The following is a 15,292-nucleotide window of genomic DNA, read 5'->3' as shown; positions in this document are numbered from 1 at the left end:
TTAATGCCCATATATGTGGAATTGGCCATTCCTGCTTAGCATTCAATAATCACGGCGGGTCCTCATACCACTACCAGTGCAATCACTGCATTGGCAGGAGGCTGTTTCTGTCACAGCCATCAGTAGAGATTGTGCAACCCATGTTCTCCTGAGTGACCAATCATTAATTTAACTGCCACCTGCCACGGTGGTCAGTTTGCTCACTACTCGGTGGGCAAGTTGTGATAACACCACAAGGTCACAAAAGAAGAAGCACAAGACAAGAACCTTGCTCAGGGTTGGTACATCTGAAATAGTGCTTTCGTACCAACAGCAGAGGACAACCCAAGAACAGGATTTGCATGGCATCTTGGACCATAAGATAATACGCAAGCTGTATGAGCATGTGAATGCTAAAGTCATGCTAATGTTAATGACAAAAACAAAAAGCACAGGGGAATGCAAAGAACTGTTTGAGAACCCTTGTTGAATTTTGCAAAAAAAAAATATAACTAAAAAATTCAGAAACCATTCAAGTCCCAGGAGGTCCCAGTACAGTTACTGACTAGGGGATCTCCTTCTGTATAAATTTGTCCACCTTATATTTTCTTTATTCCAATAAACAAATTCTGAAGTTGTACCCAGCGATTAATGAAAACTTTCGCAGTGCCGCATCTATCCGTAACAGAGGGCCCAAAGTGGATGACTGGTTTGTGCAAATGTGTTCATTTGTGTAAAGGACCAATCTTGCATGTGTTGCACGATTAAGCCCATTGGGCTCTTTAACCATCGACTTTGATTGCAGGTGCACGAGAGTTTGCAAGTAGTTCATGACATACAAATGTTGGATAGATGTCCTCCAAAGTGATCGGCAAATTGCATTCAGGGAAGTGGAAGACACCTAACCCAATTATTGAATGGCTGCCTTAAGGTAAGGTGCAAGATCTCTGACAAAATATTTCAGGGAGGCTTACTTGCAACGATGCCTATACTGCTTTTCACAAGCAGTTTGCAGCACTGTGGAACCTATATTACTCTCGTCTAATTACAGCGTTGAATTATTAATGCAAAAGCATTATATATCCAATTAGCATAAAAGTCTGCATCTGCCATCAGTCGCCGTCCATGGCATGGAATTCTTCACTGGCGTCGCTATACCCTCTCACGATATCAGCGGTAGCAAAATTTCGAAGGTGTGGGGAATTGAAAGAAGGACCTTCAGATTGAGAGGCGAGCACGCAACCCTTAGGCCCTAAAACCACATTACTTCTTGGTGAATAAAGGTGAACCTAGTGTATATTTCCTTACAACGGTATGCTAATGCGTAGGTGTGTCATTAGAAATCAAGGAATCTTTAATGAACCTTGCAACAGAGCTCACAATGAGACTTTTTGCATTCAAACCATGTAAGGTAGCTCCGATGTTTTTTCTTAAAACTGGAACCTGCATTTCATCCATCGCTTAAATTGGGAGAGAAAAACCCCATGAAGAAAGCACTATAGAGGTCTGATGCAAAAAGGCACGACACCATTCACAAGCATAGCATTCGCTGAGTCTCCCACATGCAGCAGCTACATATTGGTTCTCTTGCCTTCCTAGTGATGGAGCCACCAGTCGCAGAATGACGGGCATGGAGGAACACATTTTTGTAGTGCAAGCCATTCCAGCTGGTTCAGATTGCCATAGGTTCCACAGTGCTGCAAACTACTTGTGAGCACAGATGCTCATACATCACTAATATTTTTGTAAAGCTCTAGTAAAGCTGACTTGACAAGCTGAATGGATTTATTAGGTAGCATGGCATCTGTCACAAAGAAGGTTAGTTTCCATTTCAGAAATCATTTTCATACACTGAACATGTTCTAAATTTTTTGTATAATTGTTGACATGTTTCCTGCTTTGTGCTTACATATTTTTGATGTGCACAACAACAAGTGTAAACATGATTTCAGATGCAAAGGAAATCAGCAGGACTTTCATTGTAATAAATATTTTCACTGCAAGTAATGCATTTATTTGCAAGACATTTTGCAGATTTAGCAGACTAGCATTGTATTTGATCTAGATAAAAGTGTGATGCAACAAACGACACTGCCGCCAACTTTTTGGTGGTGTTTTACCAACTTAGGAAAATTTGTTATAAGGTCAAATAGTAATCCAGTGCACTTAAAGAAAGCAAATGTTATGCTGCATGCAAATGTTTTACACAGTTATGTTCACAAGCAAATGCCAAAACAGCACATCTCATGAGCATGATAATCCACAGTGATGTCAATGCTGCAATCCAGCATGCATGGCTATAGTCCACAGATGTGTAGGCCATGCTACAACTTAAGCACGACCTCCTTGAGCAGTCATGAAAAGCAGCATGCAGAGAAAAGATCTGCAAGATTCACACAGAAAAAGAAATCGGAACAACATTAACATAGCGCAGCTTAGCATAGCACCAGGAAAGGACATGCTCATGCAAGAGCACAACACAAATCAGTAGTGAAAGTCTGCATTCAAGAATAAATGCCCAAAAACTCATGCTGGGAGCACACGGGAAAGAAAAACACAACAGGAAAAGTGCATGCAGAAAGACAGAAAAGTGCATGCACACCCTACTGACGTAGTGTCCCGACGCAGGATAGCCCGAGAGAGTGGGTCGCGAGTCGTGAACCCCGTCGTCAAGCGAAGCTTAGCCAGTCTTCTCAGATGCCGGCTCATGTTAAACGAGGCCCCACGCTTGGTCCTGCCCAAGCCATTACCAGACCTGCCACTGCGGCTGCTGCTGCTGCTGCGACAAAACGGCAGCCCTGCTGATGCCAAATGTGCTCTCCTCCGAACACAGCAAAGTGGCTTGCACATCAAGGAGTAGGCACGGCACAGATTTGGCACCTCTTATGGCATTAGCCTGCTGTGAACAGCATCGCCTAATTATGATACTATCTATGGCTAACTTCCCTGCATGAGAGAACAGTGCATTAAAAAAAAAAAGAAACTCAAAAGGCACGGCATGAGTCTTGCGATTGTTCTCTCCCTTCACTAGACTATAATAAGGGAGCAATTACTCATTGATATCCACCCGAGCGCAGCCATACGGCTACAAAGGAAAGCTAGCTAGCTTTTGTAACCGTATGGCTGGACTCAAGTGGATGTCAATGAGTAATTGCTCCCTTATTACAGATCTACTCCACATTGGGGGATTCCCCTAAACATTTGACCCACACAGTTCCCACTTCAAGTTATTGATCAATTCACTCTCTCCCTGCCATAAGCTGGCCGTCCTGGTTAGCTCAATTGGTAGAGCGACTGCTCCGGTGAAGCGGTGGTCCCGGGTTCGAACCTCAGACCAGGACTAATTTTTCTTTAACTACGAGGTTTCTGAGAAAGCTGTGCAGCTCCCTTATTAAATCTACTCCACCTTTGGGGATTCCCCCAAAACATTTGACCTTCACATGACTATATGGTGCACTTCATCCCTTCCAAATTCCAGATTACCAATGCTTGTAAATTTGAGGGACTGCAGCGTCAAGACACTCCTTCTGTTGGGGAAAGCTGATGAAGCTGTAATTTTCGCTAGTCATTCTCCTGTACACCAGGTAAGCTGTCAAAGCAAGCATTTGGTGTCTAAAAAAAAAAAAAGAAATCAACACCCCGAGAGGTTACAAGCTGGGCCCCATGTTTCTGGTTAAAACTGAGTTTCCCTCCATTCTTGCCCCCTGAAAAAGGTTTCTTCAATATCGGGCTAAGCCAAATTCGTACTGATAATTCTCATTCAACAAAGTGGTTTGCCAGCAAACAGAGCTGAAAACACTGCATGGATATAGTGAATGTCTTGTGCTTATTCAAGAGCGGCAGTGCTGTTTTCAAGTTTATGTTGATGACCCCTTTTAATGTTTGTTCTCTGTGGCATGGCTCAACTAGTGCTTAACTGGAGAGTGTGGTGCTACCTCCTGTAGGAACAGTGTGTGCATATGCACATCATTCAGCCCACTGTTCTTGACACAGGCCATCTGCGCAAGTGGGCTAATCATGTCAGATTTTTCTGAAAATGCCCAAATTATTGGACTTCCTCACATGACCCAATTCCTACAATTATAGCTAAAAAAAAAAAAATCACCTAACTTTTACACCCCTAGAATTCAGAGAAAAACTGATACTGAAAACAAAAGGACTTACACTATCAGCTGATTTAGGTCAGTCACCTAGCTACCTCAGGAAGTTTCTATTTGTTGCATTAAAGCAAACGATATCACTAGGCAATGGATTTCTTTAACCTCAAGGAAACACCTTCCTTGTTACGGAATGCTGCCAGCAAAACAAAGAAAAGTGCGGTTTACAAGCATTACGATGCACACAGTGTGGTTCCCATCACGAAGCTCTAACCAACTTTTGGTCACATAACAAAGGCCCGCAACAACCCACAACACTGACAGTGCTACATAGTACTAAAAAATGTTACTCGATCCACGCACCCAGCATCGGAAGTCTTGGTCTGAATGCGCCGTTTCCTCAAGGGAAGCTGTGGCGTCTGTGCCTGCAGTGTTTCAATGGACTGCTTTGCAGAGATTGTGCTTGCAGGATGTGTTCCCATGGATGACTGGGGCAAAATGGCAGCAGAGTCACCGTGATTATGGTTGCTGAATCCAGCCACGGCCGATGGTCCAGCATCATCTTCATCCTGCTCCTGATGCTGTTGTGAGAGTGCGGCAGCCTTCTTGCGCTGCCACATGAGCTTGGTGGCTTGCGAACGCTGGAGATTGACACGACGGACTATCTTGCGCCGGCATGGCCTCCATTCATCATCCTCAGCACTGGACTCACTGCTGCTGCTACAGGAGGCAGGCACCAAAGGGACAAAAAAAAAATTAAAAGGTCACTTAAGCCTCACCTTTAAGGGTACGACAGGCCAGCGTTACTGGCTCCCTTAAGTAGTCTCTCTTCATACACACTCACCGGTCTTTGTTCAACTTCACACATTTATGAAGAATATCACAATATAGTTTCTGCACTCTTCGTCTTTGAACTTTTCTGCATTGCACTTTATGCACGCAATGTTACTGTAATCAGTATCTCATTAATTAACACATGTCAAGTTCACTCCACTTAATTGCCACGTTAATAAGCTTCAAATTAAATCAAAACCACATATACATCACCCCCTTGTGCCTCAGCGAAGTCAACGTGCCTACATGGCCAAGTCAGTAGAGTGCCTGCATTTTGAGAAAGGGGTCATGGATTCGAATCCCGACTAAAATTCATGGAAATTTCTTTATATAATATCAATTACTTTATAAAGTTAAGTCGTTTGAGAAAACCATAGACCTTTAATCTACATAACAAGCTCTCCTTTCAATTATATTCATTCCAGACATACACGCACAACGTCATGCATGACGTAGGTTTCCACTGAACAGGGGCCTAAACGCTGTCTCGTTAAGAGGGAGGGAGGGAGAGAGGGAAAGACGAATGGCTGCTATAGATTGACTTCAAGAGAAGCAGAAATTCTTTGCTTGTACGGACATGTCTGTACACAGTGGAGTTGTCAGAGCTAAGAAACGGCTGTGAGCAGGGATGCCTCCAAACACTGTTCCTCGCACGGCAAAAAATTGTCAAGTGAAAAAGCTCACTTGAACGCATAGAAGAACGCATAGAGCTCACTTAAGCATAGAAGTTCTCATTTGCCTATGCATGAGTTAAGAAGTTGATGAACGAAGATGCAACATGCAGTGAGCTCTCACAGCAAATGGCTGAAGGGACTGTCCAGAGACACCGTCCAAGAGTTTTACTGTCACGATCCCCTAGCGACATCTGGACTTTGTTCTCTCTCTCACTTGCAGCATAAAAGTGTTGACTTAATACATTGCTAACAGTTAACTGTTTACAGATAATGCTCTTTTAGGAGTGAAACCAACATCCTGTAAACGAAAAACTTTGCTGCCTATAGGCCCAGCACCTCTTTCACACAGTCTTACAGGCATGTTGTGCGCCACCCCAGAACTGGAAGAAAATAGATGCCCATCTGGACTGAAAATCTAGATCAAATTATGTTCTATTCCACTGTTTATTACAGCAAATGTATGATCTCTTCTATTTCTATTACTTCAAAGCAGACCTGCCCTGCCAGTGTGCAGTGGGATACCACAGTGATATAAAAATAAAAAAATACTTGTGTTTCACAAAAAGAAGTGTGTGGCCACATTTTAATGGAAAAGGAAGTTTCATGCCAAAAACATGTACAGGGTGCATTAAAATTTCCCAGGCCACGGTCTGTTTTTCAGCTGTCTATTCTGGCAACACCTCTGAAGGTACCAAGGTCTTCAGAGGTGAGAAACATACCTCTCCTACCCATTAAAGAGATGTTGATGAGGTTCAGGGATGTCAAATGCCTCACTACATGGCTCAAGAACAGACTGTGTGGCCTGGGAATTTCTGATGCACCTTGTACATGGCCGTGAGGTTGTGTGCTGTTTTGCATTCAGGCATCTAAGAATAAGTAATAAAAGCTTGAATGCACTTAACGCATTCATCCTGATGCATTTATGAGCAACCTAACCCTTATGTTTGCAATGTTCAAATGCTCTAATTGTTTCAAGCAAGGTCATTTCCAGGAATGATATTGAGAAATAAACCATGGGAGCTGTGTGACGTGTTCAAGAAATGCAATTACTGGGTGGGTGGCATGTTTTTGTTTGGGCACTATGAATCTTGCATTCTTCGGCCCTTTGTGTACTGCACAGCAAGAAATCATTGTGCTGCAGAGGCAATATTGGTTACATCTTCACCAGCCTCTCAACTTTTGTATGCTACATATAAACATCCGCACGCTGGTGAGATTCACTCTCTTGCAGATATTGCCACCTCACGCTTGTACGTTCTATTGCATACCCACAGAAAGCCACCCTCTCGTGCTCCTTTTGGGGACAGCTTTCTGTGGCACTGCAGTCGAGCTAAGCGCGTGTACTGTCAGCTTCCAGAACCAAAGACCTCAGGCTCCAATATGCTCAACAGAAAAGCCTAGTGAAAGAATTGAGCGGCGTGAACAAGCACTATCACAAAGCCATCCAAGCTTGGCTGTTGCTTTTTGAACTCTGATCTTCACGCTGTTACTCGGGAAATGATCAAGATGCATAGCCTTTTTTCACACCAATCAATGTAAACAACTGGCTATACCTTCAGTCCTTTTATCTCCAACCTAGCAACAGAAATAGACGAAAAGCAAAAAATCAAAGCAGTTGCAAACCAAATCTGTTATCAAGACCTGCTACAGTATTTTATGAATTTAGATTGCATTTACAGAGTGCATTAGTGCATTTACTACCGCAGGTAAAGGACATAGTATATATTTCGTGCCACCACTGGCGATATATGCAGCTGCTGCGTCTCAAGATAGGTGGCCAAAGTGATGGCTAGGAGGGACAATGGGTGGGTGGCAGTGCCATGTTTCAAGACACGTCGCCCGACAGGTTGGCCATACCGACCGTAACGCCGAAGGGTGTGAATGAATTCTACGCCTTTAGGGCCAAGCGAGACTGCAATGTAAGCGCCAAGGCCCACATCCACTGTGTGTGAACAGGGCAATGTGCTGAAACGTCAGTGCTGAAAGAATGACGCCGATCTGAGGAAACGCAGAGCCAAGTGTACCGTTGAGTTGTGAACCAGCCCGACCGCTGTGTTCAAAATTTTTATGGTAGGAAATGTTCAGAGTGCGTACCAAAGCCGCTCAGTGTCAAAAAACATGGCGGCGCTCATTACAAAGACAATCAGCGGACAGGATTTGTTCAATCAGTGAGCGTCAGTAACGATCAATCGTTATCCAAGGCAAAGGCACCCTGTAGTGAACCTTTCCTTAACAGCGTGAACGCTCGCGGATGGTGTCACAAAACCGCCCACCACAGCAGCTCCGCGGTTACGGCGTTCGGCTGCCTGCCACGAAGACGCTAGTCAAATCCACTGTTTGTAGAGTCAAATCCCGACCGTTCGTGCCTCGGGACATTCAATAGCAGATGACCTGGCAAAACAAGTCTGCACTGGAATGGGGTGACGCGCCACACGCACCCCTGCCCCCAGTCCAGCCACACGCAAATATCTGGGCGGACACCTGAACCAGACACCTGAACCGCTCTGCGCCGTAAGGGAAGGGAGGGAGGTAGGAGTGAAAGAAGAAAGAGACAAAAAGGTGCTGTAGTGGAGGTCTCTGGAATAATTTCGACCACCTGGTGACCTTCAACATGCACTGACATCCCACAGCACACCTGCGCCTCTTGCGTTTTGCCTCCATCGAAACGAAACGCGGCCGCCGCGGTCGGGTTCGAACCCGGGTATTCCGGCTCGGCTCGGTAGAGGAGCGCCTTACCACTGAGCCACCGCGGCGGCGGCGGGTGAAGAACTAGTTTGAGGAAAGGAAAGGGCGAAGTAACTATCTCTCTCAGTGTGCACCCACACTACACCATAAAAAAAATGGAGGAGGGAATGAAAATCCGTTCTGAGGAAAGGAAAGGCACAGTGACAGTGCTGGATGGAAACCTCATTTAAGGTAGTGGCGGTCTCTCTCACACATCTTGGTGGACACCTCAACCGCGCTGTAAGAGAAGGGACAAAGGAGGAAGTGAAAGAAGAAACGAAGGAGGTGCTGTAGTTTAGGGCTCCATCACGCGGCACACGGGTGCCTTTTGAGTTTCGCCTCCATCGAAACGCGGCCGCCGCAGCCGGGTTCGAATCAGGTACTAAGGCTCAGTAGCGGAACGCCTGACCACTGAGCCACCGCGGCGGATGCAGTGAAATTAGCGGTTTTTTAAGGCAGCGACAGCGCCGCGCCCGGGTTTAGAACCCGCGGCGGCGCAAACAGATCAGCTTCGCTGGCCAGTGCACTAGAGTACTACGCTATCGCCGTTGTCGATCACCCCTTGTGTTTAACTGCCGCTCTATCGCGCTGTCGTAGTCTTCATCAACTACCATCCGCGCGCAGTGGATCCAAAACGCCGCTATCGTAGTTCCCTCTTAAGTTGCGCTAAGCGGTCCCAACATTTTATAGTGCGCTACCACTAAAGTCTCTAATCACTGATTTGCCGATCTTAGGCTCAGTGGTTAAGGCGGCCGACTAATGAGCCGGAGTACCCTGGTTCGAAACCGACCGTTGCGACCGCGTTTCGATGGAGGTGAAATGCATAAGACGCCGTGTGCTGTGCGATGTCAGTGCACGTTAAATATCCCCCTGGCGGTGTAAATTATTATTGCGAAAGCATTACTACGCTCATGAACGGCCTTTCGCGCAGCGGCGTAGCTCCACTACGGCACCTTTCTTCCTTTCACTCCCTCCTTTATCCCTTCCTTACGGCGCGGTTCGGATGTCAACGGAGCTATGTGAGACAGTTCCTGAGTCCTTTCTCCTCAAAATCAAAACTGGCCCGAAGACCGACCTTGGAACCCTAGTATCGAACCTAAAGCGATAAAACGCGATATGCTAACGTACGTACTTCACATTGAGCCAAATAAGCTAAGCAGTCTATTTTTTATTAAGCCAGAGGTTGTTCCGTTAGTCGTGCGCAGCGGTTGGTGTGTTCGCAGTAATGAGGTCACCCACGGACGCCCGGAGCCCCCTGTCGGAGCGGGCGACAACTAATAAATAGTTGTCGTCCGCTCCGACAGGGGGCGTCAGGCGTCCGTGGGTGACTTCATTACTGCGAACACAACTAAAGTTCAAGATTTTCTTGGACACCAATTTTAAATGTGAGACAACTGTGGAACGTTTTAAGGTACTGCTGTAGGAACATTGAATGTAATGGTCGATTCTTCCTATGCGTAGCAAAATCTTTCATATAAAAGTTTGTCCATCGCTCCCATCAAGTAGTTAAGGCTGCCATAGAAAACCAATGAAAAATGTTTTCGACGACAGCAAAAACGCTAATAGCAAACTTCCTCGAACCAAACAGTCTTACAGGAGAGCGTAATCTACCCCCCCCCTTTTTTTTTTTTGAGGAAAGGAAATGGCACTGTAACTGTCGAACACCTCAACAGGTGGGAGTGAAAGAAGAGAAAGGGGTGCCCTAGTGGAGGGCTCGTGAGGGATGGGATGGAGTTGGGAGTAAAAGACGAGGAGGGAGTAATTGGTAAATTGGTTTTTGAGGAAAGGAAATGGCACAGTATCTGTCTCACATATCTCGGTGGACACCTCAACCGCGCCGTAAGGGAAGGGAGGAAGGCGGGAGTGAAAGAAGAGAAAGGGGTGCCCTAGTGGAGGGCTCGTGAGGGATGGGATGGATGGAGTTGGGAGTAAAAGACGGAGGAGGGAGTAATTGGTAAATTGGTTTTTGAGGAAAGGAAATGGCACAGTATCTGTCTCACATATCTCGGTGGACACCTCAACCGCGCCGTAAGGGAAGGGAGGAAGGCGGGAGTGAAAGAAGAAAGAGGTGCTGTAGTAGAGGTCTCCGGAATAATTTTGAACACTTGGGGATATTCAATGTGCACTGCCTTTTGCGTTCCGCCTCCATCGCAACGCAGCCGCCGCAGCCGGGTTCGAATCCGGGTGCTCCGGCTCGGTAGACGAGCGCCTTAACCACTGAGCCACCGAGGCAGGTGAAAGAGGGAGCGAAAATCGGTTTTGAGGAAAGGAAAAGGAAAGGCGCAGTGGCTGTCAATTCTCAGTGGATACCTCATCCACGCTGTAGAAGGAGTAAACAGGAGAGGAGAGTGGAGCTATAATGTGCTAGCATTAGCAGAGTCATTGTGAACCTAGCAGTTGGCGGTGTGAAGGTGTAAAGCTCAGAGCCAACACTGAAGCGGAAAACTGATGGATGGCTACTGGACATCTCATTTGAATAACATTCAAGTAATGAATTGCCAAATCTAAACTTTAATCGTCGTTGGTGTGGGTGAATTCAGTTCACCAAAAATCGGCCGCACAATCAGAGTCGCAAGCTTACGCGCACCCCTGCGCATCAATTGCATTGATCGCCTGTCACTTTTTTCAAATGCACCCCATTTTAAAATGTATATGAGACGCTCCATTGGTAGGTGTCATTCAATTTCGCTCGGTTATATATTCACACAGGGCCAAGGTTCGCTTGTCCGGGTACCGACATTTCAAGTATGCAATGCTTTTAACTCCCGTTGTCGGAGCGATGCGGGTGACCTCGGCGCCAGAACGGAGAGAGAACACGGTGCCCAACCGAAAGTAGAACACAGAGGCGAATTTAAACGAACTTTGTTGAAACTTTCAGTCATCCCCTGATGCCTACGTGCTGCGCTGCCACCGGAGCAGCGCAGGCGTCCACAACAGCGTATCTGTTATTTGCTGCGCCACAGGTGCAGCGCAGGCGCGGGCTGCGCAGCTCGTAGCAGCGCCGGGAAAAGGTGGCGCGTCGCAGCGACCCCGTTCGCCCAAGCACTGCTGCAGCAATAGATACCCTTGCTGTTATCTGGCATGCAGGTCATGGAAGAGTACGCAAAGAGGCACTTGCTCATGTGCTAGTTAAGCTTGGAATATGCGATAATAACAAAAGCCCGTACGCAGCAAAGCAAAAGATGAAAGCAAATTATAAAAAAGATACCGTATGCATTCGTTTATTACAGTAGATACCGTATGCATACCATATGTTAAATGCATGCCAATGCAAGCTTACGATGTCATCCTTGCTGCTGGCCTCAGGCGCGTGGAACGATAATAAACCACGGTAGTGAAGAGGCGCCAGGCGGGAGAGGAGGCTCTTTCTTTTAACTAGCTGTAAGCAAGTTACCGACTATTTAAAACGTCCGACAGCTTAATATTAGAACACCGAAAACAAGAAACGCGCGTGTCCATACGTACTATTCGCGCCAGGGCGGATTTTCGGTGCCGGCTTACCTCCCGTCGGACAGCTCCAGGGGCTCGGTCTTTATTTGGGGCAACCCGTCGGAAGCCTCCATTCTTCACACTCCTTCCCGCCGATAACGCTTGGCGGCACTGAAAATAAAGAAGCGCGCTTAAATATCGTCCTGCCGACGAAGAGAAAGCGCGCTCCATTCGAAGCGGGCGCCCGCGTGCGGCGCCCGAACGTGCGGCACGTGAGGGGCGTGCACGGCCGCTCCGCGCGCCACCTCTAGGCCTAAGGCGCAATGAAGCGGCCTCGCTGCAATAGCGGTACGAGAAATTTTAGCCCAGGACTGCCTGCTGTTGAAGCCCCGAGCAGCGGCAGTATACTAAACTGATCACGTACAAAAAACAGGTCAGTCAACAGTTGCAGGGTGGAAGACGACGACGGCCGAAGCAGCAACGGTGTCCCAACAGCAACAGACCGGACGCCGAAAGCCGCCAGGGAAAGCGAAGCACCAGAGCAGAAAAAAACTTCGCCCAAGACCCGGCCGGACCCCGCGAAGCTGGCTGGCACGAACCACGACCGGACCTGGCGAGGAATGAGCTCGAAGCCCGGCCCGCCCAGCAGCGAACGTGGCGCGTTCTGAGCGCTTCTGGCGTGATCGCACGGGCTCTCGCGATTTCTGCGCGAGCCCTCTTCGTCTTTTGTCTACTTTTGTCACGTGACATGGGCGCAACGGGGTGTACGCGAACTGATCCCTATTGAATACAGTCTCGAACGAGAGACAGCAAAGCTATAGTAAGCGCTATGATGAGCGCGGCACCGTATGTGTCGTCGTCGGGCAGGACACCATGTTGAAGATCCGCCAAGTAGGCTTCGTCGAAGAACAATTTGACCCTATTAGGCACTGTTTCCAAGAGAAGGCGGTGCGAACCCCGTGAACTGTGCGCCTTGAGTGAAGTAGAAAAAGACGACCGTTGCTCCAAGCCTGACACTGTCACTAAGGCAACAACAACTAGCCTAAAAGAACACCCTGTTAAGACAGTTCGGTCTAAGTCTATCTACTGGGGTTCTGTCTCTTGGTGCTTCTACCCTTGGGCACAGCAACAGGCATGTGCTCTCCACCATTCAAAGTTTTCTTTCAGACACGAAACGGCTGCCATCCGAAAATCTTTCCGAATTCCATCTTCTGGCTACTCATGGTCAAAATTAATATCTAACCAAAACTTCCTAAACACTGCACGTTTAACCCCATTCCCATTTTCAGTCACCAATCTTAGTGTTCGATTTGTTTTAACTTGAATCACCAAATCTGTATTTTTTTTTCCCTTGAGCGCCTGCCAGTTACAGCCTGTGTCTTGGTCAATCCTCCGCAATGGGTACGCGTCATTATCTCCTTGAGGACAACAACAATAGTCAGTGTCCTGTCTGATGGACATGGTGTCAGTGTCCAGCGGTGTTCTACCCCCAAAGGCCTGTCAACGTTTTTTGAATAGCGCAAAGGTGCAAGACCACGCAAAGAGCCAACAGCTCCAAACGCTATCAATTCAGACACGCAGACGAAAAGAGCGGAACGCATCGCAGTTCAATCCTCTCCTACCAAGGCCACTCACAACTGAGTTGTATGCGTATCATTGAGATCGGCGACCGCATGGTCGCGCAAGGAATTCTACGCGGCACCTCTTGTGTCTTTTCAAAGAAATCGCGCAAAAAAAGGGACACGAAAAGGGCGAGAAAGAGACAGGACAGGCGCTTTTTTTTTTTGCTGTACTATTTCTCCCATAAGCTATGCATCATCTTGCCCGATTACAAGTTATGTTAACTTGCGTCACAGCAGATGAGTAGGAGGCGAAGGTGGCAACGTACTTCCTTCGTTTGCGAAAAGGGTGTATCCCCCATTTCAGCAACGAGAAATTAACGGCGAGGACGACACAACTGTGCGCGACTGTACCGGCCTGACTATGCCTGTGGAGGGAAAAGCGTCCCGTCGTCCCCTGCGCTGAAGGACGACAGCGGCAAACGAAAGTTAATCTGCTCTCAGTGACGCACTCTTCCAATCGACTTTAGTCAAGGAACACTCCTAAAGCCGGACCTGTCATTCATTCTCGCGGTTTTCCTCCTCTCCATAAGAAGTGCCACGGTGACGTTTCATGTGGGCGGGGCCTAAGAAGTGGGCCGTTGTGCCTGGACACTAATCAGGTAGAGAGATTCGCCTCGTTAAAAAGTATGGACCGCAGACCCTATTTAACGAGCCTGATTGTGTGTTGTGCGCTCTCACGTGCTCTTTGTCTTTACTGTAAACATGCAAAACAAACTGTGCAATCCTCTTCGCAACCCTCCAGCTCTCGCTAGTTCGACACCAACTCATAGAGCCGAGACTTGCGGACCTGAACGAGTCGGATGATCCAAGAGATCCCGCCCCTCCAACCGCATGCAATAAATCTCACCCTAGTTCGAAAAGATGAACAGCGGCTATTCGACGGGAAGCGAAAACAACTACAGTGCACGGTGACAATGCGCCAAAATGTCTCCATAAAAACCCCAGCAGCTCGCAAGATCAGCAACGACCGATGATCTGGAAGATATCAAGCTGCAAGATGTCCGTATCGCAGGCGCGTTTATGACGGAGAGCCCACAGAATAGAGTTCCTCGACAGGGCCATGCCAACACATACACCACGCGCATAGCAACTAATATTCTTGAACGTATACGGAAAAGGAATTCATCTAGGGGTGTGCGAATATTCGAAATTTTCGAATATATATGTCGAATATTATATTTTTAGTATTTGAATTCGATTCGAAATCCAAGTATTCGTGTTCTTTCGAATATTCGACCCGACGCGAATATTCGTATCTAGCCGAATATTTATTGTGAGCACCGGCGTTCATTTCGGTCCGCAAGCCCTATCGACAATCGACAGAGACATAACAATATGGCGGCGCCCAGAGCAATGCGCATGGATCATGGAGGAAGGAAATAACTAAGGAGAGGCCCTGGCGTCACTTTTTGTGAAGCCGCCCCGCAACCGGAAGTTGGCTCGGCTCTCCTCACTATCTTCTTTCTCCACCGAGCTACGGGGCGGGGCTCGCGCGCGGCTTGCAAGCGCTTCGTAAATGAAAGGTATCAAAAAAACCGCGCCGCTCGCCGCTACACTCCTACACGTCCCTCCCCGCAAACACGCACCTAGACACAGACCGGCGCACAGGTGCGGTGAACCTTTTCCGACGCCAGGCGAAGAAAGACGACATTGCGCGCCGCTTATAGCTCAGCTCACCATCCTCCTCGGGCGTACACCCACCGTGTGGCCTTCGAAACGCAGCTCAGCATCGCCGAGAGCGGCTTCGTGTTTCTGTGCTCTTTGGTGAGGTGCGAAAGTTCGCTGATCAAAACAATCAACGCTTCTTCGCGTGTCGAAGCGCGGTTCCGGAGTGCCAACTTTTCGCGAGATTCATTTCAATGCATCGATCGCTCCGCGTAACGACACCAAAAAGTTTGACGAACAAAATATCAAATGAGCGGTTATTTGCTGC

General features: G+C 47.6%; 1 protein-coding gene across 8 annotated transcripts in view; it reads right to left on the bottom strand.

Moving 5' to 3' along the window:
• Positions 1-15,292, bottom strand: part of LOC149341622 (uncharacterized) — a 74,166-nt gene that overhangs the window by 28,256 nt on the left and 30,618 nt on the right. For 4 of the 8 annotated variants that reach the window (XM_089543724.1, XM_089543725.1, XM_089543731.1 and 1 more), the window contains exons 2-3: positions 4,440-4,796; positions 2,582-2,755 (exon numbers count right to left, since the gene is read on the bottom strand). In XM_089543724.1, coding sequence (XP_089399850.1) covers positions 2,582-2,755; positions 4,440-4,796 — 531 coding nt within the window. Of the gene's footprint in view, positions 1-2,581; positions 2,756-4,439; positions 4,797-11,809; positions 11,909-12,161; positions 14,445-15,292 lie in introns of those variants that run through there. The other 4 variants (XM_089543727.1, XM_089543726.1, XM_089543728.1 and 1 more) reach the window with 3 other exon arrangements.

Source organism: Amblyomma mixtum, chromosome 5, assembly GCF_055824585.1.
Source record: "Amblyomma mixtum isolate Tamu chromosome 5, ASM5582458v1, whole genome shotgun sequence".
In the NCBI taxonomy this organism is placed as follows: Eukaryota; Metazoa; Arthropoda; class Arachnida; order Ixodida; family Ixodidae; genus Amblyomma; species Amblyomma mixtum.
Note: the sequence above shows the minus strand (reverse complement) of the source record. Positions and strands in the feature narration are given on the sequence as shown.